Source organism: Corythoichthys intestinalis, chromosome 2 (genome assembly GCF_030265065.1).
Source record: "Corythoichthys intestinalis isolate RoL2023-P3 chromosome 2, ASM3026506v1, whole genome shotgun sequence".
Taxonomy (NCBI): Eukaryota; Metazoa; Chordata; class Actinopteri; order Syngnathiformes; family Syngnathidae; genus Corythoichthys; species Corythoichthys intestinalis.
In genome coordinates this window covers 30,633,158-30,660,699 of record NC_080396.1, presented here as the reverse complement: position 1 = coordinate 30,660,699, position 27,542 = coordinate 30,633,158, and the positions used below count along the sequence as shown (strand labels likewise).

Sequence of the window (27,542 nt, the reverse complement as noted above, 5' to 3'; positions counted from 1 at the left end):
ATTTGGCACAGATTGACCACGGCAAACCGGAGATATCATCCTATTAATTTCAAAATAGTAATTATGAAGGAACGCTTCTCTATTCAAACTCGGAACCATTTTCTCCACCAAAGGGCAGTCATGTGCTTTGGACGAATAATGCTTCATTTATTTAAATTTTTTTTTCTCTCGTCGGAATTCAATGATTTTCCTTTTTCCTTTGGCTTAATGTGGTTGTGTAACGGTTTATTGTACAGTATCATTATAACAATAGTCCATATAGATAACTTTGTGCTCAGAAAGAAATACCATTAAAAAAAAAAAAAAAATTATATATATGTATAAGCAGTTACTCACTGCTTACTCATGTTTCTCAATACTTGAGTATTATTTTCACCAAATACTTTTTTACTTGTACTTGAGTACATTTTTGGACGACTACTTTTACTTGAGTAATATTATTTTGAAGTCACGCTACTCTTACTTGAGTAAAATTTTTTGCTACTCTACCCACCTCTGGGCATGTGAAATAAGAGCATGCTCATGCATTTGAACCTGTTTGTGAAGTACAAAATTTCATTGAAATGTAAATTACATCATTGCTTTGTGAGTATCGGAACTTTAGATAAGCCTTTTTGGAAGTTGTTCTAGTCCATGGCAGTTGGATCTTGGACGCGTGGTTTATAACGACATCACTGCAGGAGCCAATGTGGAGTGAGCCCAGCCCGTCAACGAAGAACTCTTTGGGGATATTAAAAAAAAAAATGTGGCAAAAAAGATTCCTTGCATTCTTCCAATCATAAAACATCATGACAAATATAGCGAGACAAGAATTTTTGGAGTCACAGCTACTCACCCAGACTCCCAGGGCGAGCCAGGTGTGGGTTAAAGCCCACCTGCTGCACTTTTTCTGTTCTTGCCATGAAGAAGTTAATGACTGCAATCTGCATCAGTGTCTACACAAAAGGGAAATCTCTCAATGGCATGATGATAGCCACTCATAATGTGTAAACAGTCATTATGTTCACCCCCCTCTTCCACTGAGATGGTGTGACGGCAAGTTGACGTCCAGCCTGTTACCTCTCTGACTGCGCTCCCAACCTGTAGCAATTAAAAAACTAAGTTTTGTTCAAAATATGAGCATATTATTCAGAAGTGGAATGATTTCAACTTTTTTTTTTTTTTTTTTTTTTTTTTTGTGCTGCCACACAAAACGTATTAATCTTACCAGATCGAGACTGGTCCTCTCAAGGATGTCCACCATCTTCTCCAACTTCGTGTCTGCAGTGAAGATGGAATAATCATCCACGCAAACTACATATTTGGTAGTCACCTGAGACAATGCCAAATTTCGCCCCACAAACAAACACTGATGATAAAAAAAAAAAGACCACTTACTAGCAATCATGACTGTTGCGTGCCAAGGACGGCTCGCGAAGGGCGTAACATAAAACAAGCCACACAAATGTACGAGTGGACACAAATTTATTTACACAACAATCAAACTCGCAATGAATATGTACAGAATGCCGACGAAGCGTGACTTCAGGGTAAGCCCAGGCCAAAACAACAAACAAAAGGAACTACACTTAAACCCCACCCGCTAACTAAACCCTGATCATGTAAAAGGAACAAAGAAAAGACAGCTTCTAACCTAACTTCCTACTCTATACAAAACAGGAGAAAACGGGTTGAACAGAAATGGCGACTTACCCTTACTTGCTTCAGTGCCCTTATTTACAGTGGTGAACAAAAACGATCCAATAATGGCAAAACACAAAAGACCTCACCGAAAAAGCGGGAGTGTATCAAACTAGCGATCAAATGCAAACGAGAGTGAATGGCGAGCAAACAGCTGGCGAGGAGGACCGCGGCAGAATGCTGTCAAATGCTACCTCATAGAGCATTGACAGCGGCAGGTTTATGAAGCTTGGCACCTTTTTCTTGGCCAATCAGCGGCAGCGACGTCGTCGGTCCGTCCTGCGTCAATCAGCTGTCGTCACAGTGGGAGGGGAAGCAGCCAGCTGGTGGAGGTGACGATCAGCTGACTGAAAGAGTCTTAGAAAATTAACTATTAAACGCCCAGGGGCCGTCACAATGACTAATACCAATTATGAATAAAAATTTACCTTTCGGAATGACATAATGTATTGCTCAATGTGAGGCCCAGTCACTTGCCGAGGGTTTTCATTACCATCTGCGAACACTATTGTGACATTTGGATTATATTGTTGTATGCTGTTGATCAGATTTTTGAGATGATTGTAACGTTGAAAGGTCTTCGTCACAATGGTAACAAGGCTGCTTATATCTTGGGAGGAACCACTGAATTTTTTAAAATTTATGATTTTTTGTTTGTTTGTCACGTAAACATACCTATTTCTTGCCATGTCAGGCATCAGGTCCCACTTTCTTGTTCTCATGCTGCTGATGCTTCTCCCCCGGCACAGAGTCCTCTTGCGAGTACCGATCCGGTTTGGACGGTGGGCTCGAGTTAAGAGAGGCGACGCTGGCGACCTGAGCGGCCATGACATTCCCACTCTCTCACCTCCCTACTCTTTCCACAGCGCCCTTTTCTCGCAGCAAAGCGACTCACTTGTGAATAAAGCCCAAATATACAGTATATATATATTTATATATACATATATATACAGTGTTGTTAATCTTACTTTAAAAAAGTAATTAATTACAGTTACAAATTACTTCTCCCAAAAAGTAATTGCGTTAGTAACTCGGTTACCTGAATGTAAGAGTAATTAGTTACTTGGCAAAGTAACTGGTGATAATTTTCATGTTTTTTTTTTTTCTCAAAAAAAAAAACCAAAAAAAAAACCAAAAAACAGGTCACACAATGTGAGGTTTAAAAGATTTTTGGGACAATTGGCCCTGGCCCAATTCTTTACCCTAAACTTAACTGGACACAGGGGTATTGCGGATATTGCAATAACTAGATAGTAACCTGGAAGTCATTTAATGTTGTGAATCAACCGTTACAGTTGTTAAAATTGCTCCCGTTATTGCATTAGTTCACTTCTGTCTATTTTCGACATGTGTAAGTTTTAAAACTGTTTCATCACTTAAAGACAGATTTAAGTTTTGCTGATTTAGGAGCATTTGGGATAAAAAGTTACTTGGGTTAGCTAGGAAGGTTCTGTACAACAGAGCCTTCCTGAGAAGTCTACTGCTTTAAGATGGTGGCTGTTTACTAACGCATCTAGTTCTTTATTATACATCTTGCTAATGCCGCCGTGTCTATCATTTGCATCTAGCTCTGTATGTGATATCTACCAAAGCATCACGTGGGCGTAGTTTGTAGGCTATCGGCTACAGTTACTGTAGGTATTATTAATAGTAGCATAGTAGCATCACGTTTGCAACGGCGTCATACTCCCTTGCCTCCTCCCCACTCCTGCTCTGCTCTCTCGTCTCCGTGAGTCCGTCTTTTTCAGACTTTTCTTGCGTCAGTCAACTGACATCGTAACACATAGTAACGCACGCCTTTCCTGCCTCAGTAACGGTAACGGCGTTGCCAAGATGAGAAAAGTAATTAATTAGATTAGAGCTGAAACGAATACTCGAGCAACTCGAGTAACTCGAGTTTAAAAACTGATCCGAGTAATTTTATTCACCTCGAGTAATCGTTTATTTTGACAGCTCTAAGCATCACGTTTTGCTCGGACTACTTTTAATGCGGGACAACGTGCTGATGTCACGTGCGGGGAGGAAGAAGGGAAAAAAAAAAAAAACTTACTGCAGCTGAAAGCCGCTACAAGCGACGCCGACGTTGTTAAATACTAGCCCGCACGATGCTACTTGCCGTTAGCGTCTGCTGCGTCTCATAAAGATCACATGTATGTTGACCTAGATGCACCTATCAGACTCGGCCGCCTCTGGGCAGCGTTAGCAAACAGCCGCCATCTTAAAGCAGTACAGCGCTAAGCGCTAATAAAGAGCTCTAAGCGCTAATAAAGAGCTCTAAGCGCTAATAAATAAGATTAACGTTACTGTCATTACTAGCTCACGTAACGTTAGCCCTGCGGAGGGCTAGGTTTCTATTAATCATGACCACTGTCGATGCGTGGCTAACGTGTCTTACATACAGGCTTTAACATAACTTAGCATTGTGGAGTGATGAGGGTGTAAAATAAAAACTTAATAATGCTAATTATCAATTTTAGCTCAGTAGTCATTGCTGGCTAAAACACCAAGTAGCACTGGTCCCTAATGTGCTCCAATACAGCCTGTATCATACATTTATTTTGAACACTGCAAAAACTCAAAATCCTAACAGGACTTACAGTTTAGACTAACTTAAAACTTAACTAGAACTTAAAAATGGCTTGACACCAATAGAAATTCAATTGAAACACGTGGGAAAAAAGTGATGTGTTTTATCAAGCGTAACGGCATTTTTAGGTAAGATATTTACGTATATATATAAGATCTAAAAAGTTTTCGAGTGAAAGCAGTGAATTAGTCATTTTTTTAATTCTAGTTACAGTTTGAGATGCAATTGTTGGCTGTTTTCAACAATATACATTGAAAATAAAGACATTGATTGACTGAAAATGGTTCAAGATTTGATGAAATGTCTTGTTTTCTCATGTATATTTATAATTGCTCTTCACCTAAAAATATATTTGTTTTATCCGATTACTCGATTAATCGATAGAATTTTCAGTCGATTACTCGATTACTAAAATATTCGATAGCTGCAGCCCTAAATTAGATTACTCACTACTGAAGAAAATAACACTGTTAGTAACACCGTTATATTCAAACGCCGTTATTAACAACACTGTATGTATATATATATATATATATATATATATATATATATATATATATATATATATATATATATATATTTACATAAGCCCGAATAATACATTTTTTGGACAGTTATTTTGTATTTAGGGGTACTTAAAAGGCTGCTTGGGGGACTGACAAATGAGTGCAACTCTTTTTGTAATCACACGCATAACTCAAAATTTCCTAAATTATCTTTCTCCATTGAAATGAATGGATATGCCATTCCTCCGTTCCGAAACTGTGACCCCAAAAAGTTTATAAAGAGTTTTTAATAAGGAAAAATCACTATAATTTTACCTCATCAGAGCATGTACTACTATAGTAAAGGAATTCAATATAACGTAAAGAATTGAACCATTGGTGCATCTGATTATTATATTGGCTAGCTACATGTGTGGCTGCACAGTTTCTGTTGAAATAGCTGTTCCCTCAACGAATAAAACGCTGCCACATGGATTCTGTTTATTAGCCAGTTGATGTTTTCCATTATTTAGTTAGCTGACTTAAAGGCAAAGCTATGTGGTCGTTTCAAATATACTACAAGGAATCATTGTTTTGTTTTGTGACGGTAAACTTTGACTGGGGCATTAACACATTGGCTGCCATTGACAGCGATATACGTCTTATCCATTTTGACTGGGAGGGCTTGCACGGATTATTCATTTAATTGCTTAGCATCCCTTTGCTGTTTGTGACCCAGGTTCAACCTGACCTAAAGAGGGCCAAAGTCATTTTCTTGTCTTTCTAGTACATTTGTAATGGACAACTTGGAGTGAGGGGGCGTGGCGCACCATGGAAGCGCGCGTGTGTGAACTTCCGCATAGGTATATGGGGGGCCGTTAGGGACATAATTCAGGATTACCTTTCACACACACTTATCAAACGTTCTCACACACTCTATTGAAACATTTTCTGCGCACGTATAGATGTGAGATTCTCGCACGCATACATGTGATATTCACGCACACATACATACGAGACGCGTGCACGAATACATGTGAAATATTTTTTGCGCACGCATATATATGAAATCCTTGCACGCTTACATGTGAGACCCGCGCGCGCATATATATGAAATCCTTTCACGCTTACATGTGAGACCTGCGCGCGCATGTATATGAAATCCTTTCACGCTTACATGTGAGACCAGCGCGCGCGCATATATATGAAATCCTTTCACGCTTACATGTGAGACCAGCGCGCGCGCATATATATGAAATCCTTTCACGCTTACATGTGAGACCAGCGCGCGCGCATATATATGAAATCCTTTCACGCTTACATGTGAGACCTGCGCGCGCATGTATATGAAATCCTTTCACGCTTACATGTGAGACCAGCGCGCGCGCATATATATGAAATCCTTTCACGCTTACATGTGAGACCAGCGCGCGCGCATATATATGAAATCCTTTCACGCTTACATGTGAGACACTCACGCGCATGAATGTGAAATCTTTGCGCTTATACATGTGAGACACTTACGCGCATACATGTGGAATACTTTTTGCGCACGCACACATGTGAAACAATATTTTGGGTGCCATGTTTGTACTACATGTCGAATCCATTTTGACTGGGAGTGGATGGAAAGGAAGATCGGATGTCTAACACTGTCATTACCAGCCGTGAAGTTAAAGCTGGCAGTATTTTCATGCTCCTAAATGTTTCCCATTCAGAAACAGCTCTAACTGTCAATACGTTGCAAAAATGAAACCTGGATGGCTCAGGGTGCGTCATTGAGATTCGGCGTCTGTTGTTGTACGGCTGGCGCTGCATTAACTTACCATCACTTCCAGCGAATGTCGACGGAACGTGGGTCCAGAGCATAGCTGCAATCAGCACGAAGTACCGCACAATATTTGCATAAATATATAGAAATAATGTATATATATACACACACATACACTATACAGGGTGATGAAAAAAAGAATGGGCCAAAACCATTGCGGTAAATTGGGGGGGGGCAATAACTACATTGACACAAGTATTGTATATTTTTGTTTTTATTTCATGCTTTACAAGTGCTCAATGTGACCACCAGCAGCATCACGGACAATCAAGCTGATATGACTAAATTTGTTAACTTACTTGATAAAGAGACTTTCTTATCAAATTAACAATTTAATTAATCATTTCAGTCTATGTCAATGATTTTGAAAGGAATAAATGTGTGATTTTGGCACATTGTTTTTGAATCACCCTGCACATACACACATACATCATACGTACAAACATAAATTATATATACAAACATTCCTTATATATAATTATATTATGTACAATATGTATGTATAATATGTGGTCAATAAACCTTACTGCGACATTTTATTCTTATACTTTAACACTGTCTTGCATCTGTGAATAAACACAATTTGCACTTCAGTCTACAAGGCATATATATTTGGCAATTGGAAACAAGGTGGGATGGTTTTTTTTATTATTTCAAAACAGTTCCAATGGACTTCTTCAAATCTGAAATTTTACCTTTTTCATCAGTCATATGCAAACTGATATTGACAATCAAACCACACTCGGTATAGTAGCTTAAGATCCATTTTTATATACATATTCAGTAACTTAAGTACTGTGGAGGGGGGGGACAAGTTAGTCCCTCACATGCCGTTTTACTGAATTCTCATCCCACATGCAAAACAAACATTATTTCTTTTACACATTTTAAACAACGAACCAACCACAACAATATTGCACTCAAACCAGTGTGGATAAAATAATGATTTGTTGTAGTGTGGGACATTTCCAACACCGTATATCCTGGTCTGCTCGCGTTGTCGTAGCGGAACTGTTGCCCCGATGCGAGGCTAGCTGCAAAGGCTACCCCAAGATGCATCGGCGTGCCCGGGCATCAGTCTCGGGGTTCCCGCGCAGCGTGCGAAAACTCTACCACCGAGCCACCAATACTTGCAATGGAAGACTGGCAGCACGCTGAAATGATTAATCACAGGGTACACAAAGAGACAGACGACCATTGGCACCCACATTCATACCGTCACTGAGTGGCAATTTATCCTGTGCTTCTCTTTGTCGATATCAGCAGGTAACCTGGAGTCGTCCGGATACTGGCCTCCATTTAAATGTGCCAAAAGCCGGAGGAACAGTTGACGCCCACTTCAATTGTGTCATAAGCTACAATGTAGCTTATTGGTCAAACTAACGTCTTTTCCTCCACGACCTTAGAAAATAAAAGCAGGCAAATTAGGTTAAAGAGGAAAAAAGGTGATTATACAAAAAATAAACAGGTCCATGACCCATATTTATATTATATATGTATTTATACTTTTAAGAATATTGCCAAACTTGACTGATCCTTCATACAAGTAAATACACTGCCAATGGGAAAACCCATTGGCAGTGTATCAAATACTTGTTCTCCCCACTGTATATATCCCTTCTGTCGCACTAACGTATTATTTGGAAAAGGCCCAATAATGAATCGTAATATGCAGCCCTTTTACACTGTCTACTAAAATACCGTGCACACTCATAACTGAGAACCTCACACAACTACACAAGTCTTTTTTTTTTTTTCCGAAAGTAATGCTAAAAATAATAGAATTTTCCAAAAATTACATTTCGGTATAAAAAATGATAGAGAAATACACACTATTATTTCTAGATTCATTTAACAGTTTTATCCAGGAAAAAAATGATTGGAAAGATTTGGTGTTATACATTGCTGCACACTTTTTAAAAGATAATACATTTCCTATGAATATTCAGAAACATTTTCAAAAAGGTAAGGCCACTTAGAACCCCAGAGGTATTGATATGTTGGTGAAAAAAACAAAAACTTGTAAAGACATAACATGATTTTTTTTTTTTTTAGGGTTGGAAAGGATATTTTTAACGTTTAATTTTTTAAAACCAAAGACAGAGACTTGTCACAGATAGCTTTGTTACAATGTAATAAAAAAAAAAAGCAAATCTGGTAGTTTTCAGATAAATTGCTATCGTTATTAATGCATGTGATAGAATATTTTATCCAAGCAATAATTTGCTCATCCCACTAGTAATTTCTTTTGCTTATGTGAACAAGAATTTTGTTTTGATGTTACTAAGTATGGAATAGTAATATACACAGGTTCAACTCAAGGAGCAAGGGCAGCTAGTAAGAAAATACAACAACAACATTTATTCAAAGTACTACAGAACTCACAAAATCATATAATCCCCAAAATATACACAAACTATCTAAATAAAAAATATTGAATTTGAACAGTCCCTTCAAAGTCTTTTGCTGCTGTGCCTCAATGTCTGTTGTACTATTCAGTGTATGTGTGCACTATCGGGATAGTGTGACTGTATATTGTGTGAAGAATTTTGTAGTGAAGGTGACCTTATCTGCTTTGGGTGATGCTCCAACAGTTGGCTGAAGTTGAAAAAAATTGGTCCTCAATCCCTCATTGAATCAGGCCGAATCCTCCTTGACATCAATTCTGTCTGTCAGATGTAGATCCAGCAATTAAAAACAAACAATCTGCATATCAAGAACTTAATTTTCAACCAACCATAGAATGTACAGCATGGCAAGTATAACCTACAATACTGGTCAAAATTGGTCGTTTCCCACATTTAACTATTTGTTCATGAATTGTACAGTGACTGATACTAGCCCACCTATCGATAATACTTTCCAAAAATGCATCAACATACAACATTAACTTATTTGTATTTGAAAAAATAACATCTTACTATATTTCCAATTTCCTCCAATTGTTTTTTAGACAAAGAAAAGACACAATATCTTGTAACTCAACTCTACAGGAAAACGTGTCTATGACATATCCTCTTGCATAGTAGCATAAAGCATAGCAACTCACCAGACACTTGTATCACACAGAACTCAGATGTAATTCGCTGATTAGAGCAGTCTGGAACTCGTCTGCAACAAAATCAACCTTTTATGGTTTCGCGTACATGAAATTGAAATACGTTTTTTCGAAACCATTACCAGTTTTTCTTTGGTTTGAAAGAGGTCGCGCGAGCGTTAGCGTTTTCTCCATTAGCGTTCATAGCATCTTCATTTCCCAAAATGCAACGCTCATATACCTGGTTTTAGTGCAATGCAAGATCATATAATGCCATCTAGTGGACGTTTTAACTAACAGCAGTCATCAAAAATACAGTTTTAAATAAAAACCATAAACAATACCTTTATCAGTGTTCCACTTCATTATAGAATGTTGGCTAGTACTGAATGGCTGTGAATATGTAGTTCGATTTCATCCCTGCTGACCCTTATATCGATTATAATTTGATGTTGATGAGGCCGCACAATACTTTGGACTTCCTTACAATCTCAGCCAAGTAACATCTTGAAACATATTTATTCAGACAGGCTTTCTTCCTCATAATTCCATTATTCTTTTTAATTTAACATTGTTGTGGGTTTTATCTGTATGTGTGTATTTTAACTTATTTTTTACCTTTTACCTTGTACGGCAATCTTGAGTGTCCTGAAAGACACTTAAAAATAAAATGTAATATTATTGTTGTTGTTAATATTATTGTTGTTGTTTTGGCGTGAACATATCACCCCAATTTTAGCATCTCTTCACTGGCTCCCGGTACATTACCGAATACATTTTAAGATATTATTATTTGTTTTTAAATGTTTGAATAATCTTGCGCCGCCATATTTGTCAGAACTGCTTCAGCCTTACAGTCCAACCAGAACCCTCAGATCAGCTGACCACCTGCTTCTAGTAGTCCCAAGATCAAGGCTGAAGCTTAGGGGTGACCGTGCATTTGCGGTGATGGCGCCCAGGCTGTGGAACCAATTACCACTTACTATTAGACAGGCCCCCTCACTTACGGATTTTAAATCACGTCTTAAAACATTTTATTTTTCGTCAGCTTTTAATGTGCAATGACAGTTTATGACCTCGTCTTTTATTTATTTTATTTTATGTGTTTGTTTTATCTTTCAAAGTTGACTTATTTTGCTGTGTTTTGCTATGTAAAGCACTTTGGTCTCCTTGGCGGATTTTTAAATGTGCTATACAAATAAAGTTGATTGATTGATTGATTGATTAATGCCACGTTTAAAACACACAATATAATTTATTCAATAATGCTAAAAAAATCTTAAACTTTATTTAGATCTATCTTTATCAAGCTTAAAATATATGTGCTAATGAAAATATCTTGCTTTCTTGATTATTCAACCATTCAATTTATTATAATTCGATGGCATGCATCAATGTGGATACTTATAATTACCGAGACTTATGTCTGATAGCTTTTTAAGTCATACGTATCTGTACAGATGTTTTCACATGCATTTATACGAACGTTTGACCAAGGAATGTGAGATATTTTTCAGTCTTATGTGTGAGAGGTTATTCACTTGTGTGTATAAGAGGCTCTCAGTAATGAGACTGCACAGAATCTCACTTGTGTGTAGAAGAGCATCTCACAAATGACAGTGCACGGCATTTCAGTAGATAGTATACGAGGCATTTTATAGTAGGAAGCTGTACTGGTCCTTTTCAAAATAAAAGTATTTACGGCGGAAGCGATATATTTTTACTTGTATAAAGCATCATTCAAGCTTGGCAACATTCTTAATAGAATAAATACATATATATCATCTAAATATGTGTCGTGGACCTTTTTTTTTTGGTGTGTAAAATCACCCTTTTCCTATTTAACATAATGTGCCTGCTTTTATTTTGTAAAATCGTGAGGGGGTGACGTTAGTTTGACCAATAAGCTACATTGTAGCTTCTGACGCAATTGACGTGGGCGTCGACTGTTCCTCCGGTGTTTGGCCCATTGAAATGGAGGCCTCGGGACGCTATTGTGGACGAGTCCAGGTTTCTTATCGATTTCGACCAAGGAAGCGCGGGATGAATTGTCACTCAATGACGGTATGAATACGATGTGGGTGCCAATGCTCGTCTGTTTCTTTGTGTTCCCTTTGATTATTCATTTCAGCGTGCCGCCCGTCTTCCATTGCAAGTATTGGTGGCTCGGTGGTATAGTTCTCGCACGCCGCGCGGGCACTCCGAGACAGATGCCCGGGCACGCCGATGTATCGTGGGGTAGCCTTTGCAGCTAGCCTAGCATCGTGGAACCAGTTCTTCAACGACAACGCGAGCAGACCTGGATATACGGTGTTGGAAATGTCCCACACAACAACAAATAATTTTTATTATATTTATTTATACCACACTGGTTTGAGCGCAGTATTGTTTTGGTTGGTTTGTTGTTTAAAATGTGTAAAAGAAATAATGTTTGTTTCGCTTCTGAGATGAGAATTCAGTAAGCGACATGTGAGCTACTAACTTGCCCCATCCCCAGTACTTAAGTTAATGAGTATGTATATAAAAATGTATCTTTAACTTTAACTACTACACCGAGTATGGTTTGATAGTCAATATCAGTTTGCATATGATTGATGAAAAAGGTAAAATTTCAAATTTGAAGAAGTCCATTGGAACTGTATTTTGAAATATTAAAAAAAATAAAAGTGTTGCACCCCCCCCCCCTCGTTTCCAATTGCCAAATAAATATGCCTTGGAGGCTGAAGTGCAAATTGTGTGTTTATTCACAGATGCAAGACAGTATTACAGTTTATGAATAAAATGTCGCAGTATAGTTTATTGACCGCATATTATGTGTACATAATTTTATATAGTGAATGTATGTATATAATATTTTTATATATATATGATGTATGTGCAGGGTGATTAAAAATCAATGTGCCAAAATCATCACGCATTTATTCATTTCAAAATTATTGAAATAGACTATAATTATTACATTTTTAATTAAAGTACTTACTTTTTTTTTTTTTTTTTTTACTTTAACAAGTAAGTAATCTTAACGAATTAAGTCATATCGGCTTGATTGTCTGTGATGCTGCTGGTGGTCACATTGAGCACTTGTAAAGCATGAAATAAAAACAAAAATATACAATACTTGTGTCAATGTAGTTATTGCCCCCCCAATTTACCGCAATGGTTTTGGCCCATTCTTTTTTTCATCACCCTGTATAGTGTATGTGTGTATATATGTATGTTTATATATATACATTATTTCTATATATTTGTGCAAATATTTTGCGGTACTTCGTGCTGATTGCAGCTATGCTCTGGACCCACGTTCTGTCGACATTCGCTGGAAGTGATGGTAAGTTAATGCAGCGCCAGCCGTACAACAACAGACGCCGAATCTCAATGACGCACCCTGAGCCACCCAGGTTTCATTTTTGCAACGTGTTGACAGTTAGAGCTGTTTCTGAATGGGAAACATTTAGGAGCATAAAATACTGCCAGCTTTAACTTCACGGCTGGTAATGACAGTGTTAGACATCCGATCTTCCTTTCCATCCACTCCCAGTCAAAATGGATTCGACATGTAGTACAAACATGGCACCCAAAATATTGTTTCACATGTGTGCGTGCGCAAAAAGTATTCCACATGTATGCGCATAAGTGTCTCACATGTATAAGCGCAAAGATTTCACATTCATGCGCGTGAGTGTCTCACATGTAAGCGTGAAAGGATTTCATATATATGCGCGCGCGCTGGTCTCACATGTAAGCGTGAAAGGATTTCATGTATATGTGCGCGCGCTGGTCTCACATGTAAGCGTGAAAGGATTTCATATATATGCACGCGCGCTGGTCTCACATGTAAGCGTGCAAGGATTTCATATATATGCGCGCGCACTGGTCTCACATGTAAGCGTGAAAGGATTTCATATATATGCGCGCGCGCTGGTCTCACATGTAAGCGTGAAAGGATTTCATATACATGCGCGCGCAGGTCTCACATGTAAGCGTGAAAGGATTTCATATATATGCGCGCGCGCTGGTCTCACATGTAAGCGTGAAAGGATTTCATATATATGCGCGCGCGCTGGTCTCACATGTAAGCGTGAAAGGATTTCATATACATGCGCGCGCGCTGGTCTCACATGTAAGCGTGCAAGGATTTCATATATATGCGTGCGCAAAAAATATTTCACATGTATTCGTGCACGCGTCTCGTATGTATGTGTGCGAGAATCTCACATCTATACGTGCGCAGAAAATGTTTCAATAGAGTGTGTGAGAACGTTTGATAAGTGTGTGTGAAAGGTAATCCTGAATTATGTCCCTAACGGCCCCCCATAATAAACTATACCTTTATCAGTGTTCCACTTCATTATAGAATGTAGGCTAGTACTGAATGTGTGTGAATATGTAGTTCGATTTCATCCCTGCTGACCCTTATATCGATTATAATTTGATGTTGATGAGGCCGCACAATACTTTGGACTTCCTTACAATCTCAGCCAAGTAACATCTTGAAACATATTTATTCAGACAGGCTTTCTTCCTCATAATTCCATTATTCTTTTTAATTTAACATTGTTGTGGGTTTTATCTGTATGTGTGTATTTTAACTTATTTTTTACCTTTTACCTTGTACGGCAATCTTGAGTGTCCTGAAAGACACCTAAAAATAAAATGTAATATTATTGTTGTTGTTTTTTAATGCCACGTTTAAAACACACAATATAATTTATTCAATAATGCTAAAAAAATCTTAAACTTTATTTAGATCTATCTTTATCAAGCTTAAAATATATGTGCTAATGAAAATATCTTGCTTTCTTGATTATTCAACCATTCAATTTATTATAATTCAATGGCATGCATCAATGTGGATACTTATAATTACCCCCATACTTATAATTACCGAGACTTATGTCTGATAGCTTTTTAAGTCATACGTATCTGTACAGATGTTTTCACATGCATTTATACGAACGTTTGACCAAGGAATGTGAGATATTTTTCAGTCTTATGTGTGAGAGGTTATTCACTTGTGTGTATAAGAGGCTCTCAGTAATGAGACTGCACAGAATCTCACTTGTGTGTAGAAGAGCATCTCACAAATGACAGTGCACGGCATTTCAGTAGATAGTATACGAGGCATTTTATAGTAGGAAGCTGTACTGGTCCTTTTCAAAATAAAAGTATTTACGGCGGAAGCGATATATTTTTACTTGTATAAAGCATCATTCAAGCTTGGCAACATTCTTAATAGAATAAATACATATATATCATCTAAATATGTGTCGTGGACCTTTTTTTGGTGTGTAAAATCACCCTTTTCCTATTTAACATAATGTGCCTGCTTTTATTTTGTAAAATCGTGAGGGGGTGACGTTAGTTTGACCAATAAGCTACATTGTAGCTTCTGACGCAATTGACGTGGGCGTCGACTGTTCCTCCGGTGTTTGGCCCATTGAAATGGAGGCCTCGGGACGCTATTGTGGACGAATCCAGGTTTCTTATCGATTTCGACCAAGGAAGCGCGGGATGAATTGTCACTCAATGACGGTATGAATACGATGTGGGTGCCAATGCTCGTCTGTTTCTTTGTGTTCCCTTTGATTATTCATTTCAGCGTGCCGCCCGTCTTCCATTGCAAGTATTGGTGGCTCGGTGGTATAGTTCTCGCACGCCGCGCGGGCACTCCGAGACAGATGCCCGGGCACGCCGATGTATCGTGGGGTAGCCTTTGCAGCTAGCCTAGCATCGTGGAACCAGTTCTTCAACGACAACGCGAGCAGACCTGGATATACGGTGTTGGAAATGTCCCACACAACAACAAATAATTTTTATTATATTTATTTATACCACACTGGTTTGAGCGCAGTATTGTTTTGGTTGGTTTGTTGTTTAAAATGTGTAAAAGAAATCATGTTTGTTTCGCTTCTGAGATGAGAATTCAGTAAACAACATGTGAGCTACTAACTTGCCCCATCCCCAGTACTTAAGTTAATGAGTATGTATATAAAAATGTATCTTTAACTTTAACTACTACACCGAGTATGGTTTGATAGTCAATATCAGTTTGCATATGATTGATGAAAAAGGTAAAATTTCAAATTTGAAGAAGTCCATTGGAACTGTATTTTGAAATATTAAAAAAAATAAAAGTGTTGCACCCCCCACCTCGTTTCCAATTGCCAAATAAATATGCCTTGGAGGCTGAAGTGCAAATTGTGTGTTTATTCACAGATGCAAGACAGTATTACAGTTTATGAATAAAATGTCGCAGTATAGTTTATTGACCGCATATTATGTGTACATAATTTTATATAGTGAATATGTATATAATATGTTTATATATATATATGATGTATGTGCAGGGTGATTAAAAATCAATGTGCCAAAATCATCACGCATTTATTCATTTCAAAATTATTGAAATAGACTGAAATTATTACATTTTTAATTAAATAAAGTACTTACTTTTTTTTTTTTTTTTTTTTTACTTTAACAAGTAAGTAATCTTAACGAATTAAGTCATATCGGCTTGATTGTCCGTGATGCTGCTGGTGGTCACATTGAGCACTTGTAAAGCATGAAATAAAAACAAAAATATACAATACTTGTGTCAATGTAGTTATTGCCCCCCCAATTTACCACAATGGTTTTGGCCCATTCTTTTTTTCATCACCCTGTATAGTGTATGTGTGTATATATGTATGTGTATATATATACATTATTTCTATATATTTATGCAAATATTTTGCGGTACTTCGTGCTGATTGCAGCTATGCTCTGGACCCACGTTCCGTCGACATTCGCTGGAAGTGATGGTAAGTTAATGCAGCGCCAGCCGTACAACAACAGACGCCGAATCTCAATGACGCACCCTGAGCCACCTAGGTTTCATTTTTGCAACGTGTTGACAGTTAGAGCTGTTTCTGAATGGGAAACATTTAGGAGCATAAAAATACTGCCAGCTTTAACTTCACGGCTGGTAATGACAGTGTTAGACATCCGATCTTCCTTTCCATCCACTCCCAGTCAAAATGGATTCGACATGTAGTACAAACATGGCACCCAAAATATTGTTTCACATGTGTGCGTGCGCAAAAAGTATTCCACATGTATGCGCGTAAGTGTCTCACATGTATAAGCGCAAAGATTTCACATTCATGCGCGTGAGTGTCTCACATGTAAGCGTGAAAGGATTTCATATATATGCGCGCGCGCTGGTCTCACATGTAAGCGTGAAAGGATTTCATATATATGCGCGCGCGCTGGTCTCACATGTAAGCGTGAAAGGATTTCATATATATGCGCGCGCGCTGGTCTCACATGTAAGCGTGCAAGGATTTCATATATATGCGCGCGCGCTGGTCTCACATGTAAGCGTGCAAGGATTTCATATATATGCGCGCGCGCTGGTCTCACATGTAAGCGTGAAAGGATTTCATATATATGCGCGCGCGCTGGTCTCACATGTAAGCGTGAAAGGATTTCATATACATGCGCGCGCAGGTCTCACATGTAAGCGTGAAAGGATTTCATATATATGCGCGCGCGCTGGTCTCACATGTAAGCGTGAAAGGATTTCATATACATGCGCGCGCAGGTCTCACATGTAAGCGTGAAAGGATTTCATATATATGCGCGCACGGGTCTCACATGTAAGCGTGCAAGGATTTCATACATATGCGTGCGCAAAAAATATTTCACATGTATTCGTGCACGCGTCTCGTATGTATGTGTGCGTGAATATCACATGTATGCGTGCGAGAATCTCACATCTATACGTGCGCAGAAAATGTTTCAATAGAGTGTGTGAGAACGTTTGATAAGTGTGTGTGAAAGGTAATCCTGAATTATGTCCCTAACGGCCCCCCATAGAATTGAGCGGAGTCGAGATACGTAGCGAGAGCAGGAGGGGGGAATTGAGTGGCACAGAGTAGATTTTTTTTTTTGCTCAATATTATTTTCTGTGCTCAAAATCTACGATTGCTCGCTTAAAATCTTTAACTGCTCGCTCAATATCGTTTTTTGTGCTCGAAATCTAGATTATTTTTGCTCAATTTCCACTATTGCTCGCTCAGAATAGTGTCAGCAATATAACCCCATAGTTAACAGCCAGGCGCATTGCTGCCACCTGTTGGATTAGGTGCGAACTGTAGATAATCATAGAGGATAGGGGGATAAAAACAGTGACGTGTGTATGGCGGTTCTGTGATCCTCCAGAAGCTACAGATTACCAGTCCGCCCCTGGTGACAACTACATCTATCGTGCGAGGATACTTCATCACAGTAGCATTTTACATATGCTACAACGATGTTCTTCTATTAGTTGGGTCATTTTAGAATTGTAAGACAATTTACGTCCCTTCCTAAGGTATAAGTGCTTTGGCAGCAGTGTTGTTAATAACGGCGTTACAAACGGCGTTATTTTTTTCAGTAGTGGGTAATCTAATTAATTACTTTTCTCATCTTGGCAACGCCGTTACCGTTACTGAGGACGGAAAGGCATGCGTTACTATGCGTTACTATATTGGTCGAAAAGTCTGAGGGAGACGGACTCACCGAGACGAAAGAGCAGAGCAGGAGCGGGGAGGAGGCAAGAAAGTTGTGACGCCGAGCAAACGCGATGCTAGGTAGCTCCAATAATTCATGTTGTAGCCGATAGCCGACAAACTACGCCTGCATGTTATGGTAGATATGGTAGACATGGTAGATATCACATGTACTGTATATAGATATAACTAGATGCAAAATGACAGCCGCCATCTTAAAGCAGTAGGCTTTTTAGGACGGCTCTGTTGTAGAGAACCTTCCTCGCGAACCTAAGTAACTTTTTATCTAAAATACTTCTAAATCGGCAAAATCTTGATTTGAATCTATCTTTAAATGATGAAACAGTTTTAAAACTTTCATATGTCGAAAGTAGAGAGAAGGGAACTAATGCAATAATGGGAGCAATTTTAACAACTTTTAACAGTTGATTCAGGGTAAAGGGTAAATTAGGGTAAAGAATTGGGCTCGGGCCAATTGTACCAAAAACCTCCACAAAAAACTTCACATAGTATGGCCAATGTTTTTGTTTTTGTTTTTTTTTTGTTTTGGTTTTTTTTTTGTTTTTTTGAGGAAAAAAAAAAAAAAAAGTAATTATCACCAATTACTTTGCCAAGTAACTAATTACTCTTACATTCAGGTAATTGAGTTAGTAACGCAATTACTTTTTGGGAGAAGTAATTTGTAACTATAATTAATTACTTTTTTTCAGTAAGATTAACAACACTGTTTGGCAGACAGCCATTTTGATTTCATGGGGAATTTTATGTCATAAATAAGATGAAACCACTGATAACTATTGATATATTACATTAAAGTATATACAGTACCCCCCGCCCCCCAAAAAATTGAATATCAAGTGAATGTTTTATTTTGACAATTTAACATAAAAGATTAAACCAACAAAATTGTATGTCAATTTGCTTGTAATGGCTCATCTCAAGCAGTTCCTTGTAACTTCTCTGATTCTGAGTTTTTTCAGCTTATTATAACCACAAACTAAAAAAAAAAAAAAAAAAAAAAAAAATGAATACAATGAAAAGCTTCAGTTTTGTACAAAGTCGCCACATTTGTAATTTAAAACACCTGCAAAAGGTTCCCGTGCCTTTAAAAAGTCTGATATATAATACTGTATATAAAATTACAGATAGTATCCCAAAAATAAAATGGTAACACCATACTGAACCCGTGCTTGAGCCCTTGATCTCAGAACTGTCAGCGGACATTCCAACCACTCTTCCTCCGTGCCTCCCTTTTTAAAAGCTATTTGTGGAAAATTCGTGTTTAATTTATCTTTACAAGTGTAAAATAAAACAATTTTCATGTTTCTAAAGACGCTTAAACCTGATGTAAGGTAGTCAACTCCTGTGCTTATAAGTGTTTTTTTTTTTTTTATATATAAATAATGCCACAAATTGTTTACTAAAAGTTTACCATTGACAGCATGCGATTACCAATTTCAATCGCTTGACAGCACGATTATTATTACAATGTTTCAATACGGTAGGTCATGTTATAAAGTGGGCCGGTCTGTGGCATGAAACTTTTGTGCTGAAAATGAGTCCCACTTTGGCTCTGCATACAATTATAAATAAAATGTTAATGAAAACTAAATTCACTCAGGCCAAATGACGACAAACAGAATTACACTCTGATGATGGCCCCGATCACACTGTAAAGTAAATTACCTGTATTTTAAAATTTCATTGTATTTAACTACTTGACTGGCATTGACATTGCTAGATGTCCAAATCATATGAAGGGGCTACTAAAAGCTGCGACAATTAAGTGACTTAAAATAATAGCAAAAAACTCCAGCAATAACTGACAGGACTAAATGATGAAAGTAGATCCTAATGAGTCTTCCTTTCCTCAGATGTCTTGGTCCCCCCCCCCCCCCCCCCAAAAAAAAAATCCGAACAGAAGATGATGTCACACCCAGAATGAGCTGCAGATTTTTGCAACGTGCTAGCACACTATCCATGGGCTTTCTAGTTGTCACGTGGCGGAGGCAAAGTGAACCCAAATGCAGAGAAAAACGGGAAGGCAGACAGATAGCAGTCGCCAAAATGTTTTAATTGAAACAAACCAAAAACCCAAAGAACAAACAAAAAGATCAAATCGGGGATTAAAAAGTCCAAGTGAAACTCAGGGGTACTATAAAAACAGGGAAACAAGATCGCTTACTGGGATACAGGAAAAACCGGGCATTGACGCAGAACATTAGAATGGACGCTGGGATAGACAATGACACTACCAGAACAGACATTGCATGGGGAACATAAATACATTAATTGCTTTGGCTGTTTGTTTAGTGAAATATTGCAGTGCTGTCCTGCTCATCATTTTTCCGCTCGGGTTCAAATTGGAAGGGCAGAACCGATGACATGTTTATGTAGCTAAAGAGTGACACTGTGGAAGCACAGCAGCGCCGCCCATTGACCACCACATTGCATTGTCAACAACAATGGCGACCTATGTGTTCAACTAATTTTACAAATTTTATTGAAATGAGAACATTAAGAGGGGTTTTAATGTCAAATTGTTATAATTTATACTAACATTTATTTTTTAAGAATTACATGTCTTTCTATCCGTGGTACAATTTAAATATCCATATTTTAGGAAAGTAGGCTTACATGACTGTTGTGATAAATGAATAAAAATTAAAAAAAAAAATTTCAGTTTATTCATTTTTAGACAGAAGCAGCACGCAAAACGCCAAGCTAAACATTAAGTAAAAATATCAAAATGGCTTACCTTTTCAGGCAGGCTATGGCAGGCAATGGATCAAGATTGTCATCTGTAGGACCATGGCCCACAACAAAATGTTTACTACATATGAAGGTGAATTGGCTTCACTTTGCTGGCATTAAGCTTGTCTTTTTGACGTCCGCACATGTTGATCCATTGTTCACATTTTTTGGCTTCGGGAAATGTATGAGGAAAACATCCTTTACATGTCATAATGTCTAGAGTCGTTTCTACAAGTTCCATAGCAGCAGTGTTTAATCGGCATTTTCTTTTTTTGAAAGATTTCCAGCAGAAAAGAAGCAGTACTTGCATTGGTTGTATGCGAGTGCGCTTCTATGTTGACCACCTTCCGGTTTATGTGGATGGAAAGCCCATCTTCACATTTAGAGAAAATGATGAAAGAGTCAAAAGATAATGTACTCAAGAAGTTAGCCACACCACAAAAATCATCGTGGCATAGCAAGAAGGGAGCTATTTCCCTCCAGCCTTGGCAAGTGGGATGCTAAAGAGTAGGCTGTAGAAATCAAGTCAATTTAGTTTTCATTTAGTATATTACTTTATTCTTGTTTTCCTTGGATCAAAGTTTTGTTGCAAAATCTTTCAATGAATGTTTAATATGTGATTATATATTGATTTTGTCTTGAATAATAGATCGCTACCATTTCAGAGATTAAAATGATCTATTTTACTTTAATAATTAATGGCATAATTTAACCCGGAATGTTTCTTCCAATAACACAATTTACCACAAATTGAGGGCATGTTGAGTCAAAAGTCAACCCCCCCCCCCCCCCCCCGTTGCTTTAGGATTTATGATGATGTGAGTCTTCCCAACGATGTAACACCTTCTTCAATTGGGGGCTTGACTGTCATCCTCTTGCACTTTGAGTAAAAACAGGCCGGATACATCCCACTCTCCTCTATTCATAACCTCCATGTCGCAAAACCTTCAATGGACATGCAGTTTACTTTGTTAGGAGTACATCTAGTGGTCGAGATTGTTATAACAACATTTTAGTGCTTTCTTCAGCTGCCCTCAAACGTGAACGGAGCGATTAAAAAAAATTAACGTCCATTATTATTTGCTATTATCTCATTCAAAGAATATAATGCTTTCTGTACTGTTGTTTGCACAAGGGCGTAGGTTTGCATAGGGACGGTGGGGACGAATCACTACCAACTTTTCAGGAGGCTCAGATTGTCCCCACCAACTTTTAAGCAACCTTATTTGCATTAGATAATGTCATTTAGATTGTCTTCCCATTTGTTGTAACGATAGAATTGACCCTACCATTATTAAGTGAATTATTTTCATTATTTTCAGACTTACATTTACCCCTTTTTCGCTTGCTGAATGTGCCATTCCATGTTGTTTTTCCTCAAACGCACGTTTGATTGGCTGACGACTTGACCCGGCACCCTCACCACCCATACACACGCAACTCTCACAGTACAGAATTACGTTACATGGGAGGGATATTACAGGTTTTTTTCAGCCAGCAGCCCACTGTACGTAATGTAAAACGTAATTGTTGTGAAACGCACCACTAATTTAGCTAGTGAAAGTCTGACCTGCATCACAGTTTAGCATTACCATTACATTAGACTGTTTAGGAGACGTGTCCTACTGTATGTGTATTCTACTTTGGTAACTGTCGAAACTTGAGTGTTTACATGTGAGTCAAGCATCACACTTGAGATGAACAAACCACTAGTTTATGAGTAACACAATAAACCGAACGACCGATTGCCTCGCGTGCACACTTCCGTTAACTCGGATCTTCCTTGACGGCGCAGGTCTGACGCGGAAGTATAACTCGGCCTTTACTCTCATCAATACTGCCGCTGTAGGCGCACTATCCTATTCCCCTCACTATCCACTCGCGGGGGCCTGCGCTTGTCAGTGAGGTTCCTTATTCTCGCTATATGAATATACAACTTTAGCATTTGTTAATAATACGCTCTGTGTGTAGTATCATCCATCGATTTTCCTTTTTAAAGAGCATATGACACGAGAAAAAAAGTCTTAAATGGCATTATTATGTGAATTAGAATCATATTTTGAGACGATTCAACTATATACAACAATTTAGCAAAGCACAGATGACGAGAAATTAGTCTTTTAATCTGCCGGTTAGCCACGCCTACCATTATAGGGCTTTAGCGTCCCCAACAGGTGGATGACGTCAGCGGTAGACTGGGCTCATCGGTTTTACTATTCAGCACATTGAGGGGGAATTATTCAGAATGAGGAAAACGCGACGAAGAGAGCCGCAAAATGTCATTGTTTCAGTCTCTCTACTCCAATATTTTTACAGGATATTCTTTTTATCCAAGTATTTTTCCCCAATAGCTATATAAATGGCTTGAGAAGGACCAGTCAGCCCGTCGAGGGGGAACTATTCACAACGAGGAAAACGCGACGAAGAGAGCGGCAAAATGTCATTGTTTCTGTTTCTTTACTTCAATATTTTTACAGGATATTCTTTTTTATCCAAGTATTTTCCCCAATTGCTAAATAAATGGCATGGTCATGACAAATAACAGTCTTGTGCTGAATGGAATATGAAATAATAAAAATGCATTCATTCAGGACGACATGGCAAAATTACTCCATAATGGTCAAAACTGTCGACTTCACCGTTACTGTCGCACCTCCCGAACGATATTTTCTGACACCTAAATCGGACATATGTCATTTCCCTTCCCCGGCTTCGGAGAATGTAAACAAACCAGAAGGCGTGACAGCTAGCCGACATGCTAACCCGAACCGAGTAATGTTTCAAAGTCTTCGAAGCGGAAAATCGCACATAACTATCCTGGATTATTTGACATGACGACCCGGTTGTCGATTGTGTTCGCGGATCGGCAAACCGCCCGGCGGAGAGCAATTTACAGTTCGTTCCCCGGAGGAGGGTGGCTGGAGTTGTTGTGCAGCTAACGTGCTGCTGCTAATGAGCATTAGGAGAGCTTTTTACATGCCTATCAATGATCAAACGTAAGTAGTCCTTCATTTAAAGGAAGTTTGTAGTGTTTACTTTGTAATCGCTGTATTCGTATTTGACATAATACAAAACAAGATGTCTACTCACTTCCTCGTAAGTCCAATGGTCCCACAGTAAATATCCACGGTGAATGGGAACCTTTTGAAACTCCAAAAAGGCACATACGCCTCTCCCTCATACAGAATGATTTTTCTGCAGCCGTTTGGCTGGCGTGATGCGAAAAATAAACGTATTAATCAGCAAAATCAGCTGAATCCTTCGTCCTCATACACAACAGTACACTGTAGCGTGAAGAGGACGTCTTCTACCGTACACGTCACAGCGCCCTCCTCCTCAATGCAAGACCGAAGCCGGAAGTCACTCATTTTCATGGCGCGGGATTCAAAAAACTAAATAAAAATAGCGATCGCTTCCACACACATCCAAGCGGCCCATATCATTCAGGGGCATAAAATACCGCGTGTATTATGAAATAAACATGCTTTTTCGTGTCACAGGCACTTTAAATGAGCACTTTCAAGCGAACGCAAGAAGTAACAACGGGAACATTTTTAAACAGGCATTTCACGGGAGAGCATTTCGACTCTTCGGCCAATCACGGGAGATCATTTCGACTCTTCTGCCAATCATATAGCGAGAGCGAGTGGATAGTGAGGGGAAGAGGATAGTGAACCTACACCGCTATTTCGGTGATTGGCAACTTACTAGTACATATGACAGCAAGGGTACGGCGGCTCATGAGTGTCAAGCAACGTATAACCAAATGTTCTACAGTAACGTTAATTACACTCTAAGAAATATAGTAAACTCTGTTCAGCTGTAAGAAATTTAGTGTACCAAGGCTTACACCCTTTCTACCCCGTTTTCATTTTTATTTTGCTTATGTGGTCTTAAAGCAGCCCAAACGAGCTTTCATTTTTTGTTGAGTTTTGCTGTGCTTGTGGACAAAAGCAGTAGTAGTAGTTTTTCCTGAAAGAAGACTCAAATTTTATTTATTTATTTTTTTATTCCCTGACTAAGAATTTTGTTGTTGTTGTTTTATTTAATTTATTTAGACAGACAATTTTGATAGGTATTAAGACAAACGTTTATTTATTTATTTATTTTGCATTCCTTGATACATAAAAGATGATTTACAAGTTTGTATTCCTTGTGTATGTTAATATAATTTGTGTTCACATAATGCAATTTAAATTTCCCAATAAAATCCAGACATTTATTCTGGAAGTTTTTAAAATGTTGTGTTGCAGTTTTTGAAAACAAAGGTTTGAATCAAACGGTGTATCACCTGAACCAACACATATGCACTGCAAAAACCCATCTCCATAACGTTGAAGAAAAAAAATTAAATTCCCTTGTTTTCAGTGTAAATCTATTAGAACTAAGTGAAAATATCTGCTAGTGCTTTAAGTAAATTTTACTCAGATTTCTTAAAATAATATAAAATAGCTAGCTAAAAAGAAGATTAACAGACTTATTTTATGTAATTTTTTTTTGTGTATATTTAGTCTTAAAAAATTTGTTTGCCAGAAATGTTCTTAATTCAATAATACAACTAGCTAATGATAGCGCCAACATATTCATAGTTAGTTTTGGCGTTCAATGTATTTGTTGTTGTTGTTTGTGATTCTTCTCTCTCTCTCTCTCTGTCTCTCTCTCTCTTTCCTTCTTTTCTTCCGTTCCCCTCCTGTTCGCTGCTTTCTCCTAATAAACGAGGTACGTTGAATGATCACAATGGGAGTATGTCATACGTTTAAGCGTCTTTCTGTGGCTTGAAAAGCGCTCTAAATCAATGTATTATTATACTCCCATGTGATATATTAAAACTGTGTCGACCAATCGGACACTCAGATATTCATTTTCTTTGACAAACAGCTGACCAGGACAGGTTAAAGAATAAAACAAAAAGAAATGTTCTTAATTCAAGAATAGATACTATTCAAAACATTATTTGAAAGCATTTTTTTCCTTTTATATGTATAGGCTTAATAAGAACAAATGGTAATATTTACTAAAAGTAAGTGAAAGAATCTGACACATCGATTTGTTAACTAGCCTTTAAAACTCAAAACGATGAAAATTATTCAACTAGATTCAAGAAAAAGTAACAGATTGAGACGTTATACTGTAAATTTGCAGTGTGAAAGTTAGTATAGGTCAATATAGATTAATTTTGCATCAATCATCAATCAATTAAATAGGTTCTTCTTGGAGAGAAATGTAGCCCTGACTGCCGTTCACCCAATCTGTTTAGTTTTATTAATGTCCTGTCTCCAGGAAAATGTGTACATGCAGGTTATGATTAAGGTTATTTTGTCCCTACCAACATTGAGACCAAACCTACGCCCTTGGTTTGCATCATCAGTGACAAGCCAATTGGGGGTTGAGATTTTTAAACCTGTGGTAAAGAACATGACGTTATAATTGAATGTAGATTTTCTACAATGTATTTGTCAATAAGGATTATTTTAAAAAGTAGTGTTTCCACATTTGAGTCTTTTAAAATGTGTTTTAGGTGACTGTAATCCTATCTGACTTTACATCAACATTGAAAACAATTCACTTGCTAACACACAAATATTCTGCTGGGAAAGTAATTTGACAATCCAGGACAGTTTATGAATAATATATGGAATGACAAAATATTTATTTAATTATTTATTTATTTATTTATTAATTCATTTATTTATTTGTTTGTTTGTTTGTTCTTAAAAAAAAAAAAAAATCTTAATTTTGGCACACCTGTGATTCCATATAATGGAATTATATGAAGGGCTGATCTTGTACAATATTTCAAAATAAAAGCACACAGAGTGCACAATTACTTATTTTTTCAAAGTGATATTAACAAAAACATACTTTGTAGTCACACATTTCTTATACACATTCAGTTAAAATACTAACAAAAACATAGTTTGTAGTCGCACATTTCTTATAGACCCTACTCACATGACGCCACAACCACGCCTCCGCGCCATATTGTCCGTCAGCTCGTCGTGTTTACGTATTACCGCTACGTAAATTCCTCCTATTATGGCGTGTTTTTCTGCTCGTTAACATTAGTAATCAAAATGGTGAAGGCGTGTGTGGCGGTTGGTTGCAGTAACAGAGAAGATAGACGGAGAGACTTGAAGTTCTACCGTATTCCGAGAGACCCGGAGAGGAGAGCGAGATGGACTGCTGCAATTTGACGAGAAAACTGGGCACCAAACGATCACCACAGATTATGTAGTAGTCATTTTATATCTGGTAAGATGCATTTAATATATATTTAGAGGATTTTGGGCTGACAACCACAATTAAGATCATTGCGAGGCTAATCGCCGACAACATACAGTTTCAATTTCAAGATGTTTATTTCTTCCGCCATCATTATTTTTTGAATAATATTTACCTGGTAACAAGTGAAAGAAGCTGGCCTCGTCTACGGATCATCAGTTAAACACGGGTGTCCAAACTTTTTGCAAAGGGGGCCAGATTTGGTGTGGTAAAAATGTGGGGGGGCTACCTTGGCAGATTTACGTAGAACAATATATTTAAACAAATTTTAGCAAGCCCTTCTGTGGGTCACATTTGCTTTATTATCATGATTTTTTAATTCATAATTTCAACAATCTCGCCTTTGTGGCGTTCT

General features: G+C 37.9%; 1 protein-coding gene and 1 long non-coding RNA gene across 3 annotated transcripts; both read right to left on the bottom strand.

Annotated features, from left to right (window-relative positions):
- Positions 1-471: 471 nt before the first annotated feature.
- Positions 472-4,601, bottom strand: b4galnt1a (beta-1,4-N-acetyl-galactosaminyl transferase 1a). The gene is given in 5 exon segments (XM_057829563.1): positions 472-720; positions 836-926; positions 928-1,080; positions 1,208-1,348; positions 2,109-4,601. Coding segments are annotated over 5 exon segments (990 nt in total). The 5' UTR covers positions 2,514-4,601; the 3' UTR covers positions 472-520.
- Positions 4,602-7,094: 2,493 nt separating this feature from the next.
- Positions 7,095-10,851, bottom strand: LOC130911784 (uncharacterized). Of its 2 annotated transcripts, none has more exons than XR_009062464.1 (5): positions 9,764-10,851; positions 9,633-9,694; positions 9,149-9,252; positions 7,800-7,984; positions 7,095-7,712 (listed from the first exon to the last, which is right to left on the bottom strand). It is a non-coding gene; the product is annotated as an uncharacterized LOC130911784 (long non-coding RNA). The 2 variants fall into 2 exon arrangements; XR_009062463.1 differs by having other exon boundaries at positions 7,095-7,737; positions 9,764-10,850.
- Between the last annotated feature and the right edge of the window lie 16,691 nt (positions 10,852-27,542).